The following is a 22,284-nucleotide window of genomic DNA, read 5'->3' as shown; positions in this document are numbered from 1 at the left end:
CGCGGGAACGACACGTCTCGCAGGCCCGTCCCCGCAGCCCAGCCGCCTATAAAAGCGGCTCCGGCGCCCCCTCCGCGCCTTTAGCCCCAGGTGTCTGAGAGGAGAAAGATGCATCGACTCCGCTCACGGGCCTCCACGGGGATTTCTGCCTTTGCCGCCTGTTTGTCCTCTGCCTGCTTTCGCCAATCACCTCCGCTGCTCCGGACCGGGAAGTCGACCTCGCAGAGGCGTTGGAGTAAAAAGCCATCCTGCTCTTCTATCGGCTGATTGTCGCTGATTCCCGGGCGGGGGGGAGCAGAGAGACCGAGACCCAGAGAGGGGCCGCGGGAGCCGAGCCCAGCGCCGCTGCGACCATGCCCAAGCCTAAGAAGCGGGGTAGCAACCACCAGCGCGGAACCGGTGAGTCTGTCCAGACAGCGGGCGGGGGCTCGGAGCGGGCAGCCTCAAGGGGCGCTGAGTTTTCTCGGCGACCCGTGTGGCCGCCCGAGCCGCCGTAGGGACCTGGCTTACCCGGCGGGAGAGGCCGCGGCCGGCTGGGCCGCCTTGGCCACCTGTGCCTCGACTGCCTGCAGAGGTGCATAAGCGGTAGGGCGGACAGGCGCGGCTGCGGAGTGCGCCTCTGGGCGAGCGGGAGCTGGACAGGGGTTGGGGGCTCCCGCTGGACTGACAGGAGCCGGCCGCGAAACCGCCACCTCACGCCGCTTGCGCGCATGCGCCCGGGGGCGCGGGCGGCGGCCGTGCCTGGCGCTGCCAGCAGTGATAGCGCCCTAAGGGCAGCGGTCAGCGTCGGCCCAGCCGGCGGCTTCCTGACCGTCGGTCGCCGGTGCCGCCCGTCTGGCCCCAGGGAGGATGGGGGAGGCCGGCTCGCGGGGTGTTGGGGTGCGTCCCCGGCACGCAGAGCATCCGGTGTCCACCCTGCCGCACCGCCGCCGGCGTGGGCCCTTCCGGGGCGGGGGAGACGGCTGCTGCTGTCACTCCGGTGACTCTGGGGGCTGGCGTGGCGGTATGTCACCACACTGTGTTCTGAAAAGCTGCATTATCGTTAAAAAAAAAATCCAAACCCTTCTTAGTCTAAAAGAAGATACTGAAAGATAAACAGCCCGCAAACAGCTCCAGAATGTCTGTGGCTAAGGTGCTGACAGCATAGGGAGGTAGAATTGAAATGTTGCAGAGCAGTGAGAAATTTCACTTTGGGTTACTACAGCTGTGAGCAGAGGCTGTCTCTAGTATCAAATGTTCAGGAAGTGACCAATTCCCTAAGGCTTGTTAATGCTTCTTTTATTTTAATTTGTTGAAGGGCTGGCAATTGTTCTTGCCACTTCCTTGCTTGACCTCACTAGCAGCAAGGTGGCCAGGACTTTGAGCTTCCAAGTTTCTTGGTCTGTGCATTGGTTAATGTTTGTCAAGGTTTGTGGTCATTGATACAAGCAGATGTCTTTTCAGTTAAAAGCTGCAAAGTGTCTGAAGTGTGTTTAACTTTATTGGAAAGTCCTTGGATAGTCATCAATTCAAGGTCGATTCTGCACAGATTAAAAAAAAAGCATTTTGAGTGTCTTGAAGCAGGCAAGCACTGTGTTGAATCAGTTGTACCGCAAAAAACAGAATTCTAAACAGAATTCTGACTCTCTAACGGCTATTTGGGACCTGCTAGGGAAATAACAGTGGAACTGTTCTTAGTAGAGGCACGTTAAGGGCTAGGATAGGACAGCGATAGAAATCAAGTATTATCAGGTCAGGTTCCTCCGACTTTTAATGCTATACTAATGAGACACAAGTATGAAAACTTGGTAAGTACTGGTGAAAATAATACATCTTTCTCCAAAAAGATTGAAGCTAGTGAACTTCTTGATCCTGACAGGGAGAACTTTTTTCCGCTGTTGAAGCATTTGATGTTTTGGCTTGTATTTGTAATTCAGTATTAAACCAGGGTTGGACACTGCTGATGTTGCACATACTATGCTTATCCCACAAATCCTGCAATGAATTGGATAAGGCATGTTTGCCTAAATGTGTAACTTACGCTGGCTTGAAGTTCCTCAAAACTTAAAAATAAAGACTGCATGGCATTTTTTTTTAGGTAGCTCATCCTAACAGTGAAACGAATGCAGAACTATATTTAAAGTACAGTCACAGGAAATTCCATTAACTTGAGGTTGATTGTAGAAAGGTCCTAAATCTAGTATTAGAAATTTTACCAATAATTTGAAAACTAGATGGGCTCTTTCTTACCATTCACAAACACTCTTACAGAACAGAGCCAACTAAGTCTTTAAAACATGTGGGAGGTAAAGGAAGGAAATGTGCTTTCTTTATCTGGGTCGGGGAGGGTGAATCTCTTGGGAGGGTTGAATTTTACTTTGGATGTTTAGCTCTTCATTTTTCCGTATGAAAAATGACCAAATTATTGTCTTCATTTTTCCTTAAGGTGGTCAGCCCAGAAATGTGCAGCCTTTTAGTGATGAAGATGCTTCTATTGAAACTATGAGCCACTGCAGTGGCTTCAGTGATCCTGCTAGCTTCACTGAGGATGGTATGTTCTTTCACTTACATCTATTCATCTTTTTAAAAATATAAAATCTGACTTGCTGTAGGAGTTTTAAGTACTAGACTGTAAGTAGCAGTAGCAAAATAATGACATTCTTATAAACACTGTAATTGTTAATCTAGTGCATATTGTTTTGTTAAGAATATACCCCAGGTATATTCATGATCCTCTCGTGAAACGGTATTAAAACTATACTAACTTCTGGAGAAAGATTTCAAGGTGCATCATAAGACACTGATTTTTGTAACATGTAGTTGAGGTGGTAGGAAGTGCAGAAGAGTTTGGAATGAGAAGAGTCCCATTTACCTGTTTTGAACTAGGTTGGTGCTTTGTCTCCGCTACCATCTGGGCTGCTCTAATGCCATTTTGTTGGGAGAAGGGGACCTGGAAGCCTGCTAAGAGTAATAAAGCATGCAGCCTCCTGTGTGAATACTTGCTACTCTTAACTGAGCTGCTGTTGCAGTGGTGTCTGTGATGCCTGACAGCACAGGCTGCTAAAACACTGCATCAACAGAGTACCCGTCTGTACTCCAGGGGCCCATATAAATGGACTGGATGAGAATGTGTTGGTGACAGGATTGGTTGGTGGGTGTCAGTTGTAGCAAATCTATATAAGACGTGGTTAGCTCTCACACTCGTTGGAGTATGTAAAAAGCAGGTATAGAAACAGCACAAATGTATCAATAGATCAATTTTTATAAAAGTATTGTAAGGGGAAATTTGATGTAGTACGCTTAACACTGTTCTGTTGTAATACTGAACAATTCTGTAGCTATTAAACTGCTTATTTGCATTAAAAATACTGTGTTGGATATCACTGTGTCCGTTAATAGAATGTATATCAATAGAAGTAAATAATTTCCTCTGGTTTAGGGCCTGAAGTTGACGAAGAAGCCACTCAAGAAGACTTAGAATACAAATTGAAGGGATTTATTGATCTTACATTGGACAAGAGGTATAGTATGCTTTGAAGAAATGCATTCATACATTTTTTTCTGGCTTCCTCTGGTTTAATAAGGGAAATATGCATCAAAAGTTCTTTATATGCTTACTGAAGTTGCAATTATTTAATGCTGGGGAAGACTTGCTTTGCTTCTGGATCTGAAAAGACCTTCTTCCCCCACCAAGGTTTTGGGTGAGAGTCAGATTTTTCTTCCCTAATAGCCTGAAGTAGAGTGACATTATTCCTAGCCTGATTTGCTATTATGAACGGTATATCTCAGCTAAGTTCCTCTGTCCTTGAGGAAGGAGACAGTTCATAACATTTCATACTTCATGGTGCTGCTGTGGTTACTCCTTTGTTGAGCAGAGGTGAATCTAAGCAAAGGCTGAGCTTCAACTGATGCTTGCTGATTTCAGGTCTTCCTTCTCTCTTCTAACAGCGCAAAGACAAGACAAGCAGCTCTTGAAAGTCTGAAAAGTGCTTTTTCTTCTAAAATTCTATATGAATTTATCATGGAAAGAAGAATGACGCTAACAGATAGCATTGAACGCTGCATAAAGAAAGGTAATCAGCGTGCTGGCTATTAGAAGGCAATAACCCCCATGGAATAGCTTATTTAGGAATTAAGACTGTGAGGCTTCTCTAGTGCTTTGTAGAGTGCTTAATTTAGTTATGTTAACAACATTTTTTTTTTTCATGTCAATGTTACTTTTTAACTGACATAGAAAATTCACTGAAGTTATCTGCTGTCCTTTGGCTTCTGAATTTCAACTGTCAGGTTTTCAGACTGCTTATCTTTAAAGGAAACAAGCAATGCACCAGGCCGTTACTCATCATAGCATGTTAATCTCTAGGTAAGAGTGAGGAACAGTGTGCAGCTGCTGGACTGGCATGTCTTCTGTGTGTGCAGATGGGGTCAGGAATTGAAAGTGAAGAGATTTTTAAGACCCTTGGTCCAGTTCTGAAGAAGATTATCTGTGATGGAACAGCCAGTATCCAAGCCAGACAGGCTGTAAGTATAAAAAGTTTATTTGCCAGGCAGGCTCAAAGAACAGTTTTTTAACCATGTCACGTAACCAGAACTAACAGTTACTACAGTGGTGTAAATGCATAACACTGATGCATACTCTGAATGATGTGTGGCAGTTTTCACTGGATTGAAACATTCCACCTAAAGGTTGGACATGAGTCTCTCCTTCAACCTAGAAACTTCATTAAGGAGCTATTTCATCCAGTGCTTTGTCTGCTTCCCACAATTGTGAATAAATACCGTATGCCCATTACTGTTAGTGTAATCTCTGCTAGTTAACCATAGTGGGATTTCAAGTATTTGGGTGAGAGGAGTGCCACATGTAGCCTTCTGGGAGAGCTCTGTAGACTGATTAAATAGTGCATCATGAAAAATTAAGGCTTGTGAGTAGCATATGTTGTAAAGTCATTCTGAGAGGGGAACTGAGAGCTAATTTTTATGAAGCAGCTGAATTGAAGAATTCTGCTTTGCTTAAGTTTCCATTACTCCAGATGTTGAATTTCAGAGGTCAAAGTTTGAAGCCTTGGTCAACAGTAACTTCAATGTCAAACACTGACCTGACACTTCTTTCTTTTTTGTTTAGTGTGCAACCTGCTTAGGGATTTGCTGTTTCATTGTCACTGATGACATTACGGTGAGGATAAATAATACTGTTTTTTTTTTTTTTAAATACATTGGCAGTATAAAAATGTGTGAATCTTAAAGAAATTCCATCATCTTTTTTCCCATGCTCAGGAACTGTACTCTACTATGGAATGCCTGGAAAACATCTTCACAAAGGCCTATCAGAGAGATAGAGACGCTAATGGTGTATCAAGTACCCATAATACTGTGCTTCATATCAGTGCTCTCTTAGCATGGACGCTGTTGTTGACCATTTGTCCAATGAATGAAGTGAAGAAGAAAATTGAAATGTGGGTATCCTTTTTTGAAAATAAAATCTGTAATGACTGGTTTTATATGCAATGAAGCAGTGTCAACAAAATTATATCTTAAATGTGACTTACTCCTTAGGCACTTGCATAAGCTCCCAAGTCTGCTGTCATGTGATGATCTCAGCATGAGGATAGCTGCTGGAGAAACACTAGCACTTCTGTTTGAACTGGCACGTGAAACAGATGCTGTAAGTAGATGTCAGCAGCTAAATTTTCTTGCATTGGGATGGTGACAAGACAAATTATTTAACCTGTGTTGCATAGCACCCCAGATCTCAACTGTTGCAGATAATTCACTGAGTTACATTTTTTTGTAGTGAGCTTGTCCTGATTGAAGTGGGTTACAGGAGTGATTCACAGCAATTTAGCTATCGTTTTTACATTAATTTCTGTAGTGCAAAACAGGACCAGTATAACAAAAGTCATGAAACCCATACTGAAGAGCAACTAGAAATGTAGTATGTAAGCTTTAAAATCTAAAACCAACACTATCTTTAAAAAAATAAATTTAAAAATCCTTAGAAAGATTTCAGGGTAAAATTTAATATTATTGACTGTGGTGGAAACACTTCCTGGATACTTACACAGCCAAGTTGCAGTGATTCGTAACCTGCACAACTTTGCTGTCACAGATGAAAATGTATTGTTCAGTAGGAACCATGCTGACTTTAGGATTGTGTTTCTCATTAGACTTATTTGGGTGCTTTGAGAAGAATAACTAGCACTGCATGATGCAGCATTTGAGACTCTTGGTCAGGTGGGGACTGGTGTTAATGTAAAGGAGGAGACTTTGAAAATGTGCACAAATTTTGCACAGATAACTGCTGTTGCTATGTTTGGTAAGATTTCTTGTGGTTTGCTTTTGAGTTGCATTAGGTGCAAGTTTCTTGTGTTGCCTCACACACAGCTAAACTTGCCTTTGCATTCTTCAGTATGCCATATTAATTTCTCAACTGTTTTCTTGACAGCACTGAAGGAAACAATCTTCCCATGGCACAGTTTGGGAGAGCTGCCTGGATGGCTTCTAGCTTGTTCAAGGCTGCTGTGCTTTGCCAGAACACACTGTCCAAAGTGAAAGGATAACTCCAAATGAGTCAGGATACACAGCACACTGATACTGCATAATCTGAAACTATATGCTGAGACTTCTGTATAATTGCACACAGTAGGGATTTGAGTCTCTTGGCTATGGAAACCAACTTTGAAAGGAAAACCTAAAAAGACTAGAACTTGATCCTTTTTTTGGTCAAGCTGACTGCAAATACCTAAAATCTTAAGATGTATTAACAAATGAGACTATATTCTCTAAACCCCTCTTCTGTCCTGTTGAGGAAATGACCCTTTGATCATTACAAATCGTTCTCTTTGGATTCTTAACTGTCACCACAGATTAAAAATACTTACTGTGTTTTGCCTTTGACCAGTTTCTTTCAAAAAGCTGTAAACTCAGTCTAGTTAGTAGACATGATGAAGCATTCAGATTAAAAAAAAAAAAACCAAAACAAAACCAACTGACCAACCAACCAAAACACCCAACCAACCCAAACAACCAATCTAATACAAAGTCCCCTCGTTTTTACAAAAGTTTACATACACTCTTACTAACCTAGATAAACTACTGCTGAATTAGTAAATGAAGGAGAGAAAATACTTCCTGCTAAACAATTATGCATAGAAGTTTACTGGAGTATTCTGTTAAGCACTGTTTTAATGTTGCTTTCTAATTTTCCACCTCGTATAAAAATTATGACTTAAGTATTCTGTACTGTCAGTCTAACGGTGTCTCAGAATCAATCTCTACCAACGTGACTTCTGTGCTAATAACCTCAAAGTGCCCTCAATTTATCAGGAGAGGCAGCCAGGTTCATCAGATCAGTTTAGGCAGTTTGAGTCCCTTGGAGTTATGGAGCAGAACAGATTGACAGGTATATATGCACATTGAAGGAGCTGCACTGTTTAATGTGGCTTTGACTAACAGAACAGTGTAATAGTGTCCTGCTTGGGTAAACTGGTTTCTGTGACGTTGTTCTTTCTATAAATGGGGCACATGTAGCTACAGGAAGCTAGTGCCTTCTCTGTCTCTTTAAATAACAACAGGTTGTAGAGGTCTGCATACCCAGAATTTGGAGAGGTCCATTTTACTGTTTGCAGGAAAAGATACTAAGGCCAGAAACTAAAACAAATAATTTTTTTTTTTTTTGGACAGGATTTCTTTTACGAAGATATGGAGCTTTTAACAGACAAACTACGAGCTCTGGCTACTGATGGAAACAAGCACCGAGCCAAAGTAGATAAAAGAAAGCAGCGATCTGTCTTCAGAGATGTTCTACGAGCTGTTGAGGTGATTCTTTTCTTACTTTGAATGTCTGGGTTGTAACTAGGTAGTGTACCATTTTTACTGAAATGGTTTTATCATTAAATAGAATTACTGTTTCAGTGAAAGCAACAGGAAAATACTATTTTAAATGAGATTTCAAATTCTGATCCCTTATGCAAAATACAGCTGCTTGTTAAGGAATGTAGAACAAAGCAAGTCAAGCTTTGTTTATTTTACTCCAAATATAACTTCCATATTCAAGACTATTTTTCTTTTCTTTTATGAAAGCTAAACGTTGCACTGCAGCTACTAAATTCTTTTTATTTTATACCATGAGCAATTTGTTTTCATAGAAAACTTTGTAGCACATCTAACCTGAATTCTGTGAAAAGGGTTATTGCAAAATACTGTACTGAACAGCTGTGCATAAAAAACAAAAAGCAACTTGGTGGCAAGACATGTTTTCAGATGGCACCTCTGCAGAGGCCAAAGAAGTGTTTGTGTGTGTGGGGGAAGTTGTTGTCTTAATTGTACTGTAATTTTCTGGCTTTCCATATCTGGATTAAGAGAACAATACACAAAGCCAGACTCTTAAAATATTTCATTAGCAACATAATTTTTGAGTGAAGCCTCTAAGACAAACTTCTATTACTGTAATGGATTATTTGTTATCTTAAACCTCTCAGACTAGATGTTTTCACTGGTCAGATAATTGCTTCTTACATAGTTGTATGGGTAAGATGAACTAAATATTAGTTGACATTGAGAACATTTAAACATCTCAAGAAGCTAAGGGGAAGGTTTTGAAATGATTTGAAGTCACCTTTGAGATTTTTGCCTGCAGAAGAATGGATTTACTCAGTAGCTCTTGTTACGTTCCATTGTCGCCAATGTAGCTCACCCCTAGGGAAAGGTGAGGGCTCAAGGAGGCTTACAAACTGACTTAAGGTGACTCCTGCAGCCAGAACTGATTTTTCTGGAGAAGTCAAATTCTTAGTATTTTTAAAGATGAAAGTTCAGTGTTGTTTTCTAACATGCTTTCTTTCTTGAGGAATATCAGTCTCACATCTTGCATGATATTTAGGCATGTGCATTAGTTTATGAAAAAATAGATTGAGATATATACAATTCCTAATACAAAAGACTGTTTACCTTAATTACATATGTTATTTTCTTCAATTTCGGATAGGAACGTGATTTTCCTACAGAGATGGTCAAGTTTGGACCTGAGCGCATGTATATTGACTGCTGGGTTAAAAAACAAACTTATGACACCTTCAAGGAGATCTTGGGGTCAGGGATGCAATATCATTTGCAGGTGAGCTGCTATTTGATATATGCTCAGATTGTTGAGCCCTGTCTGACTTCTTTTGTAGTAATTAATTCTGCATTACGAAGTCATGAGCAGGACTTGGTGAAATGATAGGCTTAGCGTTAGGAGTGTTAAAAGAGAGCACTTAGAAAATGAACTACAGTGAGCTACAACTGTCTGGAGGAACTGCCTCAGTTTCAGCCTGGGTGTGCTGGGATAGCAATTAAAAGACTTCTCCAAGTAAGAGATTCAAGGTGAATATCTTCTTAGCTTCAGGATTTTTCTTGAATCCTCATGCTCCCTTTCAGGAGAGCAGTGTAGTCATCTGGCTACTATAAAGCTGCATGTCTCTGCCCTTCTCGTTCAAGCCTGTGAAAAGGAATGCGAATTTTTAGTCAAAACTAATGATCGTAAATTGCAGCCCAATGATAACAGCGTTTCAGAAGGGAAGGAATAAGCCCTTATCTCTGTTCTAGGAACTGCTTGTTTGCTAGTCATCTGTTTAGATATGTAGCAGAAGCAGGAACTCTAGCTTAGAGTATATGCTCCTACATTTCTTTGATAATCCTGGGGTTAAAATTTTCAGTCCAGTGTAAGGTGCATTTTTGTGACTGAGGGAGCCCAGACTTGTAGCAGCTTTTTTCAAATACTAGCTTTCTGATTTAAAATTGGTATGTTGTGAAACTACAGATCTGTGTCCAGCTGCCTAATATTACATAGATGATGGTAATACAACTGTGTCTTAATTTGTTGCGACAATGTCAAGGAGCAGGAGAAGCTGTCTCTGTCTTCACAAGAGGGCAGTTTTAGTTCTTGGCCATATTCTGAGCAAAGGAAGAAGTGTTCCCTGGTGTAACTGCAAAAAAAAAAACCTAGGATTTCTGTCAGATTGCTGCTATTTCTTAGTACAATACTCAATATTTAACAGTAGTCATGTCTGAAGACTTGATAATTATGGGAGAAGCTGATCATGTGCTGTTTCTTGTTTAGTCAAATGACTTTCTTCGGAATGTCTTTGAGCTTGGTCCACCAGTAATGCTAGATGCTGCAACTCTTAAAACAATGAAGATCTCTCGTTTTGAAAGGGTAGGTTATTGTACCTTAATGTATTTTCTTTACATCATGCACTAATATATTTCTCTTGAATTATATGGTATTCCAAATATGCACCTTAGAAGCTGTCACCTTGAAACTTGTCACTTCAGTTCTAACAGTGCTCCATAGTGACCTAAGTGAAACCAAACTTCGGTTGTATGTCTCTTGGAGCTCTTAATTTTAGATTTTTTTCCCCTGGGTCATGTCTGCTGGTGCTTTTCTCCTTGGGGGAACTGAAGCTTGACTTGGTTGATGACTGGTAGCAGATTCGCACTTCATGTGTGGGGAAACTTGGGCTCTTATGAGACCCCTAGGGCTTTGGATAGAGATGCTGCAAGAAACCGTAGAAAATCGAGTCTTCGTAAGTATGTCAAACTCCAGTGTGAAATAGATACTAGGAGGGTGACTGTTCTGTTGGTTGTGAATGTATGAACGATTTGTGGAATGGTGCTAATAAGTATAATCCAGGGAAGCAAACTTAATCTGCATTGTGTTTGTATGACAAGAGTGATTGGCTTACAGAATCGCTCCTAGTTCAGTCTTCTTACACAGCTGAAGTCTCTTTTAAGTGTGTGTATATGAATCATTTTTTGGTGCAAAGATATTATACTATAAATTTCAGAAGACCTGCTAATTTATTTCAAATAATAACAGAAAATATATTTTCAGCTGTTTTTTAATATTAAAAAAAAAAAACTCTAAAAACACAAGCCTTTGAACATCTATGATTAATTGTTTTCCTTTTATTTTGTAGCACTTGTACAACTCTGCAGCATTCAAGGCTCGGACAAAGGCTAGAAGTAAATGCCGTGATAAAAGAGCAGATGTGGGGGAATTTTTTTAGATCTCCTTTTCCATGGGGTTGAGTTTTCGGAATAGATTTGTAACCTTTAAATGACTGATTTTTTTTTTTTTAAGATTTTTCTTTAGCATTTCTCTAGTCAGTTTGCACTTGTGCACAGGGATGTATAAAGTCTGTAAATCTAATGCATGTTGTTGCTTAGTTGCATATAGATTGTATATAGATTAATGTAAGATTGGGTGCAGGGATACATTATAACATTTGCATTAGATGCAACTTGCTCCAAAGGTGGATGTATTTATTGTAATTGAACTGTTAAATGGAGTGGGTAACTGTAATCAAATGCTGTGCGTCAGGCCAGATTCCTTACTTCATTATAGAAGGTGAAATGTAATGAATTCATTGACTCCAGTGTTTTGGTAAAAATGTGCTAATATGAAAACACACTTGTTTTGTGTGAAGTTTTTAAAACAACTTTTAAAACTCTTCAATGGCAGGTGAACAAAGAACTTTTTATATAATACGACTTTATCCTGAAGGGGACTCTGAAGTTCACTTCCCTCTATTTACAATGAAGTAATGAATTACAAACACTCACCTCAATGTAAAATACAAATAATGCTCTCACATTCTGAAATTGGATGTTTAATTTCTGGAATAAAAATGTTTTTCACTGCTCACTTTTGGGTAAAAGTCATTACTACATGAATGAAAAGCTGGAATAGTAGAAAAACCTGAAGTTTTAAACAGATGGTTTCTTTGCCCATGCAGACTTGTTTGAGTTAGTCTCTGCTGTAGTAGATGCTACCTGAAACTATACCGTGCTGTGTTTGGAAGGTGTATTTTACATATGGTCTGCACAACAGCCTACTGTTTGGTCATCAGCTCTGAAATGGTCAAATGTGTTCTGGTACTGTAAAACACCCTGTTCCTTATCTTACAGGAGCCATTCCAGCTGCTGTTTTCATCATGTTGAAAGCTACTCCCCTCCCCTCAGTTTCCGTCTCTAGAGTACTGAAATGTGCCAGTAACTGAGAACTGGTTGTTTGGGGGGAGGTTGGGGATTGGGTGTTAGTGTAATAAAGACACTAAAACCTAGATAGCTAGAGCTTCTGAACTTGGAAGAACTATAAATAAAAGTGCTTGTTAGAATAAACATTCATAAAACTCTAGGTCAAGTTATCAGTAGAGGAAGTAAACCTTCACCCAAAACATCCCACACCCTGAAAACTACTGCTTGCTCTGATAAGTGAAAGTTTGGGGTTTTTTTTGTTTTTTTTTTTTTTAGTTTCAGATTACAGCAGAATCTATTCTAGCAAATCCATTATTGCTAATTATTTGTACCTTCTACTTTCATGCAGTATTTGAGGACAGTTTGTTAGATGTTTTGGTTTAGGGAACTGATTACTTAGACCTTGAACTGAAATTTGTACTATTGACATGTACTGTACTTGTGTGTTTGTCACACAAGTGGAGAGGAAACTTCGGATCCTTGAACTAGATGCAGCTGTCTATGTGTATTTGCCTAGCCCAAAACTATGCTGTTCCCCTAAGCCTGCTGGTCTCCAGTATTTCTGGGTGGTCACCTTTGGCATGCTTTGCTAGTGTAATATAGCACTTCTGGTAGCTTTCTTTCCTGCCAGTGTTTTGCAAAATTGCTTTCTACAGGATATCCTGGCAGGTGCCCAAGCATGTGGTTGCCCTTTCCCTCATTACACTGCCAACCGCAGAGATCAGGATGGCTTCCAAGGAGGTTTGAGGGAAAATGGGTGGTTTTGCTGCTTTCCAGAGATTTCAAGGGTTTGTAGACCTTTAATCTTGGAACTGGAGGGGCCTGGGTACTTGTCTTGCAATTAGGATGGCACTGGGGGTCTCAGGGGTGGGAGACAGGTGTTGGTTTTTCTTTTTTACTCTGGTTTACGCATCCTTTGGAGGGAGGTCTTGCAGGAGACTCCTGAAGAAAGCACAATCCTGTTAAGTCTGCATTACTGGCCCAGCTACTCACACTGGGCAGTTGTGCAGGGCTCATCAGCTTGAGTGGGAACTACAAGTCAGAGGATGTATTGTCTCTGTTTTTTTTCCTGAAAGGAAAAAAAAAAAAAACAAACTGCAAAAACCCCCCAAATATATACTACCAATTTAAAAGGCATTTGAAATTTTACATGTGTAGAATGGCTTCAGAAAGGATTTGTTAGATTTGTGGTCCTTTTAAGTGTCAGCTGCCTGTCACTACAGTGTGCTGTAATGTTGTGTCAGCAAGAAAAAAAACTGTCTGCAAAGGAGTGATTACTAGCACTCAAAGAGTTCAGGAGAACAGCTAAGGATGCCATACAAATCGGTCTATCTCATAATAGTGTCCCACTTGACTTTATAAGGAGTGTGGGAGAAGGAGGAAAATACCCTGTTTTTTCTGGTCTATGCCTTTAAAGTACTCATGAGTGCAATGCTGTAGATAGGATTTTCTGCATAGTAAACTGGTTACTCATTGGTACAGTGTTGGAGATATGACTCTTTTGCATAGCAAATGAGCTTTAAAAAAGGCATCAGAAACCAAAAGGCTATGAAATACTGATCAGGAACAAACTTCCTAATTCTCCATGATAGCATAGTATCATGATTACAATTTAATTTGAAAGAGCTGTGTATGAGCTGCTTTCTTTCTAAACAGATCAGTATTGTAAAGTCATTATGCTTGAACTCTAAATATAGACTGAAAGGGACAGCATTTCATAGCTGCCTTCATGGGTCCTGCAGGAGTTGACAGGTTCCAATGGATCTAAAAGTAGAGACAGGAACAGCCGAACAAGTTTTCTTCCATACTGACACACTACCCGAACATAGCTATGTTGTAAGTAACCTTTCATTATCCTGATTTTTATTTCCTTTTTTTCTGTGAAGAATTTTGTGTGTTTTCATTCTACATTCTAATTTTACTACAACAGCTTAAGGAATTTAAAAGTTGCATGGGGAAAAAAAGCCTCTAAGCAAGGTTAAAGTACAAGATAAACAGTTCCAAAGTCCCAGTGTTTAATTGGTTTGTTGGGAAAATAATACTTTTGGCCAGTGACACTGATATCTGTACTTTATTTGCTATGTCAATGGAATCAAACAAATGTAATATAGACTTTCTTCACTGTGGTTACATGCACAGTGAGGAAATTGTTTTAAATAATAATGAATGCAGAAGGCATATAACTTATAATATTAATGAACTGAGGGTACTCACATGTACTACAGCTCAAGTGGTGAAGAGTCTTTCCTGAAGTTGCAGGGAAGTACTAAGCAAAATGTCCAAGAGAAACAGCTGCTCTTCAGAAGCTAAAAATAACCAAAAGCCTCTGTGCATGAGGTGGTAACTTGGAGCACGCCATTATGGCTTTACTTTTTCTAATTTGAGTGCTAGCGTAGGAATCTGGTCACACCGTGTCTATTGTTTGGAGAAGTAGAGAGGGAGATGCATGTCAAGAGTGTAGTTCAACCCATTCAGGATTCAGAAATCACCCTTAGGTCCTCAACACCCTCCATCAACAGGAGATTTGCATCCAATGAAGTGCTAAGTTATGTCTGGCAGTTATGTAGAAACGAAATACTACACTCATCAAAGATCTCGAGGAATAAACAAGTGCTGTGGACTTAGTTACCTTGCCTTGAAGGTCTAGTAAGGGTGCTGGTCCTTCAAATCCCTGAATTTTAAGGCTTCTCAGCGTCTTCTTAGAATGGGACATCAACTGTTACCAGCTAGTTCCCTTATCTATGTTTTAATTTACCTTTTTAAAATATTATTTCTTTTAGATACAATGGAGAAGCCTTCCTTAGAAATTAATCTGCCTGACACTCATGAAGAAGGAAAACTTTATGTAGTTGATTCTTTAAACAACCTAAACAAACTAAATGTTTGTCCAGATGAATCCCAGCATGCACTAGGTATGTATGATAGGCAATGCTCTGTGGTTTTGCATACATATGATAGGCCATCAAAAAAGTCATCTATGACATTGGAAAAGGCTGACCACATTGTTTATCACTGATGCCAACAGCCCAGTCACTAGATATATGTCAAGATCTGTAATGAAGATATGTACACAAAAGTATGGGAAAAAGATTGAAAACGGTGTAATTTAGACAGATCAGAATAATGGTTTGGCTGCTCTTGTGAAGTACTTCATTTATCAGGCTCTTAAAAATCCTTGCATTTGGCTAGGAATTTACTGTCAAGCCTGAACTTATCTTCCATTTCCACTGAGATTTATGAGATGATCCCTGCAAGATAATGTCTCTAGTAATGCTCAATATATACTTCCTACATAACTAGCATTGTGACTCTTCACAAGTACTAAAATTCACACGTGGCAACAGAAACACCAGAGAATTTCTGTTCTTCCTTTTAAGTTACATCTCCTAAGGACTCAAAGCAGTTATCTGAAATATCCCATGAGGCTTTTAAACATTTCAATTCACATGTTCTCTTAGAGTTTCAGATACGGGCTTACACATTTCTACTAGTTTTATAGGGCTTTTATCTTTCATTTCTCATGGCAACAAGAATATTTTCACCTAGTGATAGCTACAATATATTTCAATTGTGACCTGAAAACATATTAAAAACTGGAATTCTTCAGTAGCGTTCCACATAACGGTACTTGGATCTGCTTTTATGTCCCTTATTATAATAGCAAATGGGACTGAAGAAAAGCTACAGAACAACAGCTATATCTAAATTAGTTTCAAATAGGTGTAACTTAATCATGGTTCTAGTTATAGAACTTAAATGCCTTTCTATTACTGCTGTTGCTGAGTCCTCTAGCTTTTCCTAATGCAACTAACTAGGGTGCAGCTACTTAATTTTCCTATGTAGACTATCACGATATTGTCATTTCCACAAGTACAACATGAGACAATGAGAAATCCATTTTAATGTCCAAGAAACTCCTTGCATTGTGACTATCTTACCTTCTTTTATAATTTTTATTGGATAGTATTGTTTACTTTCCAGGAAAATACATAGGGTTCTGTGGGATCACAAATGGTTTTGTGGAATAATCACCTGCATGCTGCTCCCTACGTTTCAGCAGTAGATACAGGCAGCTTAATATGTATTTTATGCATCAGTCTTTAAAGTGATTTTGGTCCTCCTAGGATTATTCTTCTTAACACACACTTTTAAATTATTTTTTTTAAACTCTGAGATTATGTAGGTATCACTTCTGTTAAGTACATAAAATGATTTTTCACAGTTCTTAGCTGCTTTATTTAGCATCATAACATTCTGATTCTCTTGCCAGAAAATCTGTGAGACCTGTGGAATGTTTTTCAATTTCTGATAAATACTAAAATCTTGTGAATGATCTATTAGTAGCATAGGCAGATGCCCAATTTGGTTTAAAAATCATGTTTCAAGAGTGTGGCAGTACGGAGCAATCCTTTTGTTGAGTAGCTTAACACAACCTGGCATAATCAAACACACTAGCAATCACGTTAAAACTTATTTAAAATGTATATACCTTTTGATTGCTTTAGGAGCAGCCATGCTGCTTTATGTTTTAGATGATGAAATGGTCCCACCATTTGCAGTTTGACAAGAATGGGTGTTCACTGATTCCTCACAATGCTGCAGTCTGGCATGTTCAGCCTGCTGAAACAGTAAAAAGCATTCATTAGGCAAAGCAAGAACAGATCACTTTTGAGACCTCTGCTGATATCTTAGTAAGCTTAAGACAGCAGTAGCAGGCCCTCTCCATCCTTATTACTCTGACCAGAAAGCAATATTGTTGAAGGCACTTAGCCTGTGATGCATTTATTATGAATGCTAAGAGAATAAAAATAAAACCACAAACCACAAATATTAAAAGGTTTCAGCTTACCTGCAGGCAGGAGTATGATAATTGCAATGAAGAAAAGCAGAGATCTTCTCAGGGATCTTCTTCTAGCTCAGTGAATTGCTCAGCCCCAGCTTGGTTTATTTTTAAAGTGCTGTAATGGAGTATGCAGTCTCCCCTCACCTTTATCACTACAGGCTGAGCTGAAAAGACCTTACTGATTTCTACCAGCTAAAACAAGAACAGCATCTAGAAATAGATTTCTCACAGATTCTCATACTACTCTCCCTTTGGCAAGATAGCAATTGCAGAAGGAGAAATTACAGTAATTTGCATGTAATTTTAGTATGTATGAGACTGACACCAAAGTGAGCTTCCTGCTCCCCCCACAACATACAATAAACCCAAATCTTAGTATTGTGTAGTACACAAACTTGGGATTAAACAAATCTGATTCAAGAATGGTAAGTTTGAGGGATTTTTATATTCACTTGGATTTCTTTGTGGTGTTCCCTTGCCACCTCTCATTTGCTCACAACTGTTTCTATGAAAGAAACTACTGCCTTTCCCTATATGTAACACATTCTTTAAAAAGCAATAAACTGGCTAGCCTTGCTGCTTTGAGGACAGTGTAGCAACTACTTGTCCTTTTTTTCCCCTCATTCTTTATGTGCTTGAAGAACAACATTTGTAGTCATGTGAGAATCTATACACAATGTATATATTTTTTAACTGGGATGAAACCAACAAACCCTAAAGAGGAATAAGGATATTGAAAACAGTTTTAAGAGAAAAAGTTGAGGCCTACATTCATTCTGTCCAACATCAGGAGCTTAACTGAGCTGCTTAAATTGGTAAATTAATCACCCCAGGGATACTCTCATCATCAAACAAACAAAGAAGCAAATCTAGAGGATGAATGTGTGAGATAGATCTGTACCTAGGTTTTCAGTATGAATTTTTCTCCTCTTTTGAAAAGGTTGAGTCCATTCAGGTGTCCTTAGAAAGCCTTCTGATTAAAACTTTCTGATTCCAACCTTTGTACATATACAACTGAGCCCTAGAGCTTGGAACTGTAAAGCAGATCAACAAGTCAGCGTATTTCAATACCAGAAACGTTGCTGTTCAATATGTCCCAACAACTATTACAGATATATTACTCTTTATACTTCCAAATTCAAGCTGAGCCCATAAAGTTGGTTTCTTTCCTTCTTATGAAATATCATAAGAAATAAAATCTGTAGGCTAAAATTATGACATATTGTGCATCATTTCACAAAGCCAGAAGTGTTTTGTCATGTTTATTCTAACCACTCTTAACAAACTTGATCACTAATTGATTTGTCATCTCATAGCAGATGAGGAAGAGAACAGTGATGGTATTGGAGAAAACACAGCAGGGAGCAACACAAGAAACCAGCATCTGTTCTTCGTCACGTTTATTCTTACTTTGATCATCAGTTTGGCCCTTGTTTCATTTGTAATATTCTTAATAAGTAAGTAAACTAAAGAGTAGTTCTTTGCTGAAATGCATCATGCTAAATTATAACATGCTACTGCTGTATTTGCATGGTCAAAGGCTTTGGCAGGTTATGGGCAGTGGATCTTGGTCCTGAGTGGAAAAGCAGAGGTGTCTACTCTCTAAGTTAAACAACACAATTTTACCCTTGCCACAAAGACTTTGTGTGCTTCAAGAGCTGTGAAGAATTTAGCTCAGCAGGGTTATATTGTGTGCCTAAAAATGCTGACTGGAAATTAAGCTAAATTTTAAAGATGACTGTATGGCAGTGAGATACTTTGACAATGTGCCTTCCATTCCTTTCCAGATAAAACTCAGTATTGGTGTCATTCCACTGATACTGGAACTACACCCAGGCTAACACTTAAATCAGGCTATCTGAAGGAAGGGTGGAAGGTTGCCAGCTAAGTACTGACTGGAAATTGGTTTGGGACTAAGGAAATCTCAAAAATTGAGATAAGACATACCAAAATTGACCAGTAGCACTGAGTCTGTAGACATAATCACTGTTCTGCTCCACCTGGACTAGTTTGGCTAACTTAGCTAAGCACATGGCTACAGCTGAATTTAGTTTATGGAACCCCTGCCATCTTGAGTTTTTCTGGGCTAATGGTATTGAACAGAGTACAAGGTACATGATTTTAACTTACAAGTCAATTTTTAATTGTTTTATTTTATCCTACAGTAGAGAATTTGCTGGAGCACAGTAACATTTCTCATTTTCCATTTTGGACAGAAAATCCTAACCTTTGACTGAATTTGCTCACAAGAGCCCAAAGAACAGAATATAAAACAAGTAAAGAGAAAGGAAATTTTAAGTAGCATGATTGTAAAACCCTAATTTTAACACTTATTTAATGGGGAGCTGCTAAAAGTAGAGCCCTGATAACAGACATAAGACTAGTATCTCCCTCTAGCAAAAAATGGCAAATAGGGAGAAGGTTACTTACAGCAATTAAAGTAGTTTGCTTGGATTCATGTTGGTGGAGGCCTATGGGGTTTGAAACTGATTTCAAGCAGTGTTTCAGATTATATTACAAACATAATCTCAGTTTATGTCTGAAATAGACAGAGATTCATTTACCTTTGGCACTATTAGACTTAAGCTTCAAAATCCATGGGTAAATTTTGTTATCTTCAGAAGTCCAAAATAAAAACTGCTTGATAAGTGTACAGGATGAATACCAGAGGAAATTTGCCTCCAAATTACAATATTTGCAAGAATTTTCCCTTAATCTAAATGCTTTGGGAGATCTCGTGATGTGGCTGTAGTCTGCTGTGTTTCAATAAGTGTACTTTTAGAAAAGTACAGGCCCAGACATATCATCTTGGAGCCCTTACATAAGACATTTCCCTGTGAATACCAATGGAATGAGTACACCCCTGAGAATGAAAAGTTTTCTCTGAGCAATTTTTTATTCTGTTACGCTGCACTAAACCAAAGCAGAAAATTCAAGCATGTAGTGAGCAGGTAACTCTGCCAAATGCATAACTTATTAGGTTCTGCAATTGTTTTCCTGTTTAATATTTTTACTCAAACTCCAAACTGCAAATTCCCACAGGAATGCAAGTGAGGTTAGTGATGCTTTTGACTTACATGTTGCCAATTTAATGTGATACACTTTCCTTTTCAAGTTCAAACTAGAAGCAAGTTGGACCAAATATCAAGCAGACTAATATCTGAAAAGAAGAACATAGAAGATCTTAAGAAAATGCACAACATGTTATTAAAGCATCTAAATCGTTCAGGAATTAAGGAAAACAAGAGATACCTCTTCACACAGTCTCCTGTTCTCCATGATTACCTCTTTACTCATGCTGAGCTGACAGTCCCTGAAGAATAGATCTTCTTTGGAATGAAATTCAGCATGTTCATATACTCAGATATTTTCACCTATGGTACACACGTTACTTAAACATTCTGATATGATCACAGGAGCACTGGAAAAGCCAGCAGAATGAAAAATATTAGAAAATAATATTTTATCTTCTTTTATGTGAATATAGATTTTGAAAACTAAGCCCATATGACCTGCAATAAACAACAATTTGTCAACAGTTTTGGGCAATAGTTCCAGGGTCTCTATGCACTGTAAATTGCAGAGCTAAGGGCTTAGTTTTACTTCAAATGTAAGTGGATGATCACAGAAAATAATGATTTCACATGACTCCAGCATGACCTTTTTCACTTCTTCATTCTCCCGTTTCTTTGAAACAAATACTGTGTTTGCTTCTATATTACTTGTATTTAACGATAATATCAGATTTCCTAACTTACAAATAAACCAAATTCTGCCAGAAAGTTTGGTGGGTTTCCTTTTTATGCCTCTAAATAAGATTGACTTACTACTCCTTTTGTGGGTAAGAACAAACAAACAAACAAAACCGATCCCAAACCCAAATGAATAAATGCAAACTCTTTCATAACATGAGAGATTTCACTTGTCTCTTCCCTCATAGAGGCCACCAGCAACTATAGAGAAGACCAGAAGTACATGTAGCATTTTCCTTACATCACCTTTTTTATAAAAAACACTTGGCCTTCACCCAGAAACTGCCATCAGATACTGAGTACAGCATACTAGCAGTGGTGTGGGATGGCTGTTACCAGACTGAGTTCTCTAGACCCATTTCCCCATGTAAAACTATATGACTATTCTATGACATTCAGCCCAGATTTGTATTAACTGAAAGTAGGTGTCACATAGTCTTACTTCCCCTTTATGACTGAGTGTGCACACATTTTGGTTCACCCTTCTAGAAAGAATATTCCTCAAAGCTTAATTGGTTGTGCAGTAGTATATTCCAAACTGACATCCAAACTTGTAATTTAATTGTATCAAAAGAAGCACCTGTAATTTTGGTTACAATAAATCCATGTTTGGGTAGCTATTGCTGTCTGTCTGTCCACTATGAGTTCAGCTCATGTGCTTCATTCACTGGTAACAATACAAAGCTAAACACAGGTGAAAACCAATAATGATGTGTGTGTTCTGAATCTGGAAAAAGAGGAGAGGCAAAATGACAGTCACAAGTTTTGTTAGGCCCCATGCTCTCAGTGGTGATGTGCTGTGTGTTGCACACAATCCAAACTGTTCAGGAACACTGAATGCAGCGTCATAGTATTTGCAAAATGAGCATGGAACAATGTTGAATAAAACAGAAGGAGTATTGTCAGAACTAGAATTAGCTGAAGAACAAAATCCTGTTTCATGGGGTTTTGAAGTCTTTGAAGATCAAATATTTATTTTCATTCTACTAAAGCATAATATTGTAAAATTACATATCTGCAAATATGCATTTTCAGATCCAAAATTACAAGTTTTCTTATTTGTTTCACCATTTCTAACTGGAGTTTCTATTCTTGAGATTCAGAATCTACCCCATTAGAAATGGCAGCAAAGCAATGTACTCCAGGGTTTTGGAAATGCTTGTTTTGACAAACAAATTGCAACCAGTTCTGATTAGAACTCTGATTAAGCACCATCTAGATAAAACAAATGCCAAATAGCAACTAAAAATTAGATTTATGTTTTGACTAGTAACTAAAAACTTAACTAAACATGCTTAACTTGATCTTCTTTTAGGTTGCTAGTGTAATTAATCCTGGAAAATGTTGGCACATCATGAAAGTTGGATCAAAATCATAGATCACAGCCCAGGGCTACTGGGATTAAGGGAACTGTTCTCTTCAATTAAGAAAAATAGCACATTCAGTCCATTACATGTTACTGATCTTATTTTCCTGGGAGATTAACAGGAATACAGAAGTTTAAAGAGAATGACAGAGGGGCTGAATGTACAGTCACTTCCTCTGAGATGCATAAGGAACAAGAATACTATAGCCAAAGAAGTTAGTCCTATTCAAGATCCCACAAGAAAAGGTTTTTATAGATGCTGTTTTCTATCCTTTCTCTGGTTTCTGGGCCACACTTCAGCAATTGAAATGCTGTCCACTATTCACCGACAA

At 38.9% G+C, this 22,284-nt stretch overlaps 2 protein-coding genes across 4 annotated transcripts; both read left to right on the top strand.

Moving 5' to 3' along the window:
* Nucleotides 1-54: 54 nt before the first annotated feature.
* IFRD1 (interferon related developmental regulator 1) lies at nt 55-11,726 on the top strand. 3 transcript variants are annotated; one of them, XR_008489503.1, is made up of 13 exons: nt 55-399; nt 2,426-2,530; nt 3,419-3,500; nt 3,928-4,052; nt 4,343-4,500; nt 5,102-5,152; nt 5,254-5,432; nt 5,533-5,641; nt 7,660-7,794; nt 8,960-9,088; nt 10,073-10,168; nt 10,349-10,538; nt 10,932-10,970. XR_008489503.1 is itself a non-coding variant. In XM_054399387.1 (12 exons), exons 1-12 carry the CDS (start codon nt 354-356, stop codon nt 11,019-11,021), a joined length of 1,305 nt encoding a protein of 434 aa, XP_054255362.1. In that variant the 5' UTR covers nt 55-353; the 3' UTR covers nt 11,022-11,726. The 3 variants fall into 3 exon arrangements, 1 of the variants encoding a protein (XP_054255362.1); XR_008489504.1 differs by having other exon boundaries at nt 10,349-10,542; nt 10,932-10,958; XM_054399387.1 differs by lacking the exon at nt 10,349-10,538 and having other exon boundaries at nt 10,932-11,726.
* A 1,018-nt stretch (nt 11,727-12,744) lies between these two features.
* Nucleotides 12,745-20,528, top strand: LSMEM1 (leucine rich single-pass membrane protein 1). Its single transcript, XM_054399512.1, is given in 5 exon segments — nt 12,745-12,788; nt 12,790-12,869; nt 14,772-14,903; nt 18,154-18,291; nt 19,950-20,528. Coding segments are annotated over 5 exon segments (603 nt in total). The 3' UTR covers nt 20,159-20,528.
* The last annotated feature ends 1,756 nt before the right edge of the window (nt 20,529-22,284 follow it).

This window comes from Indicator indicator, chromosome 3, assembly GCF_027791375.1.
Source record: "Indicator indicator isolate 239-I01 chromosome 3, UM_Iind_1.1, whole genome shotgun sequence".
NCBI classification, from domain to species: domain Eukaryota; kingdom Metazoa; phylum Chordata; class Aves; order Piciformes; family Indicatoridae; genus Indicator; species Indicator indicator.
Note: the sequence above shows the minus strand (reverse complement) of the source record. Positions and strands in the feature narration are given on the sequence as shown.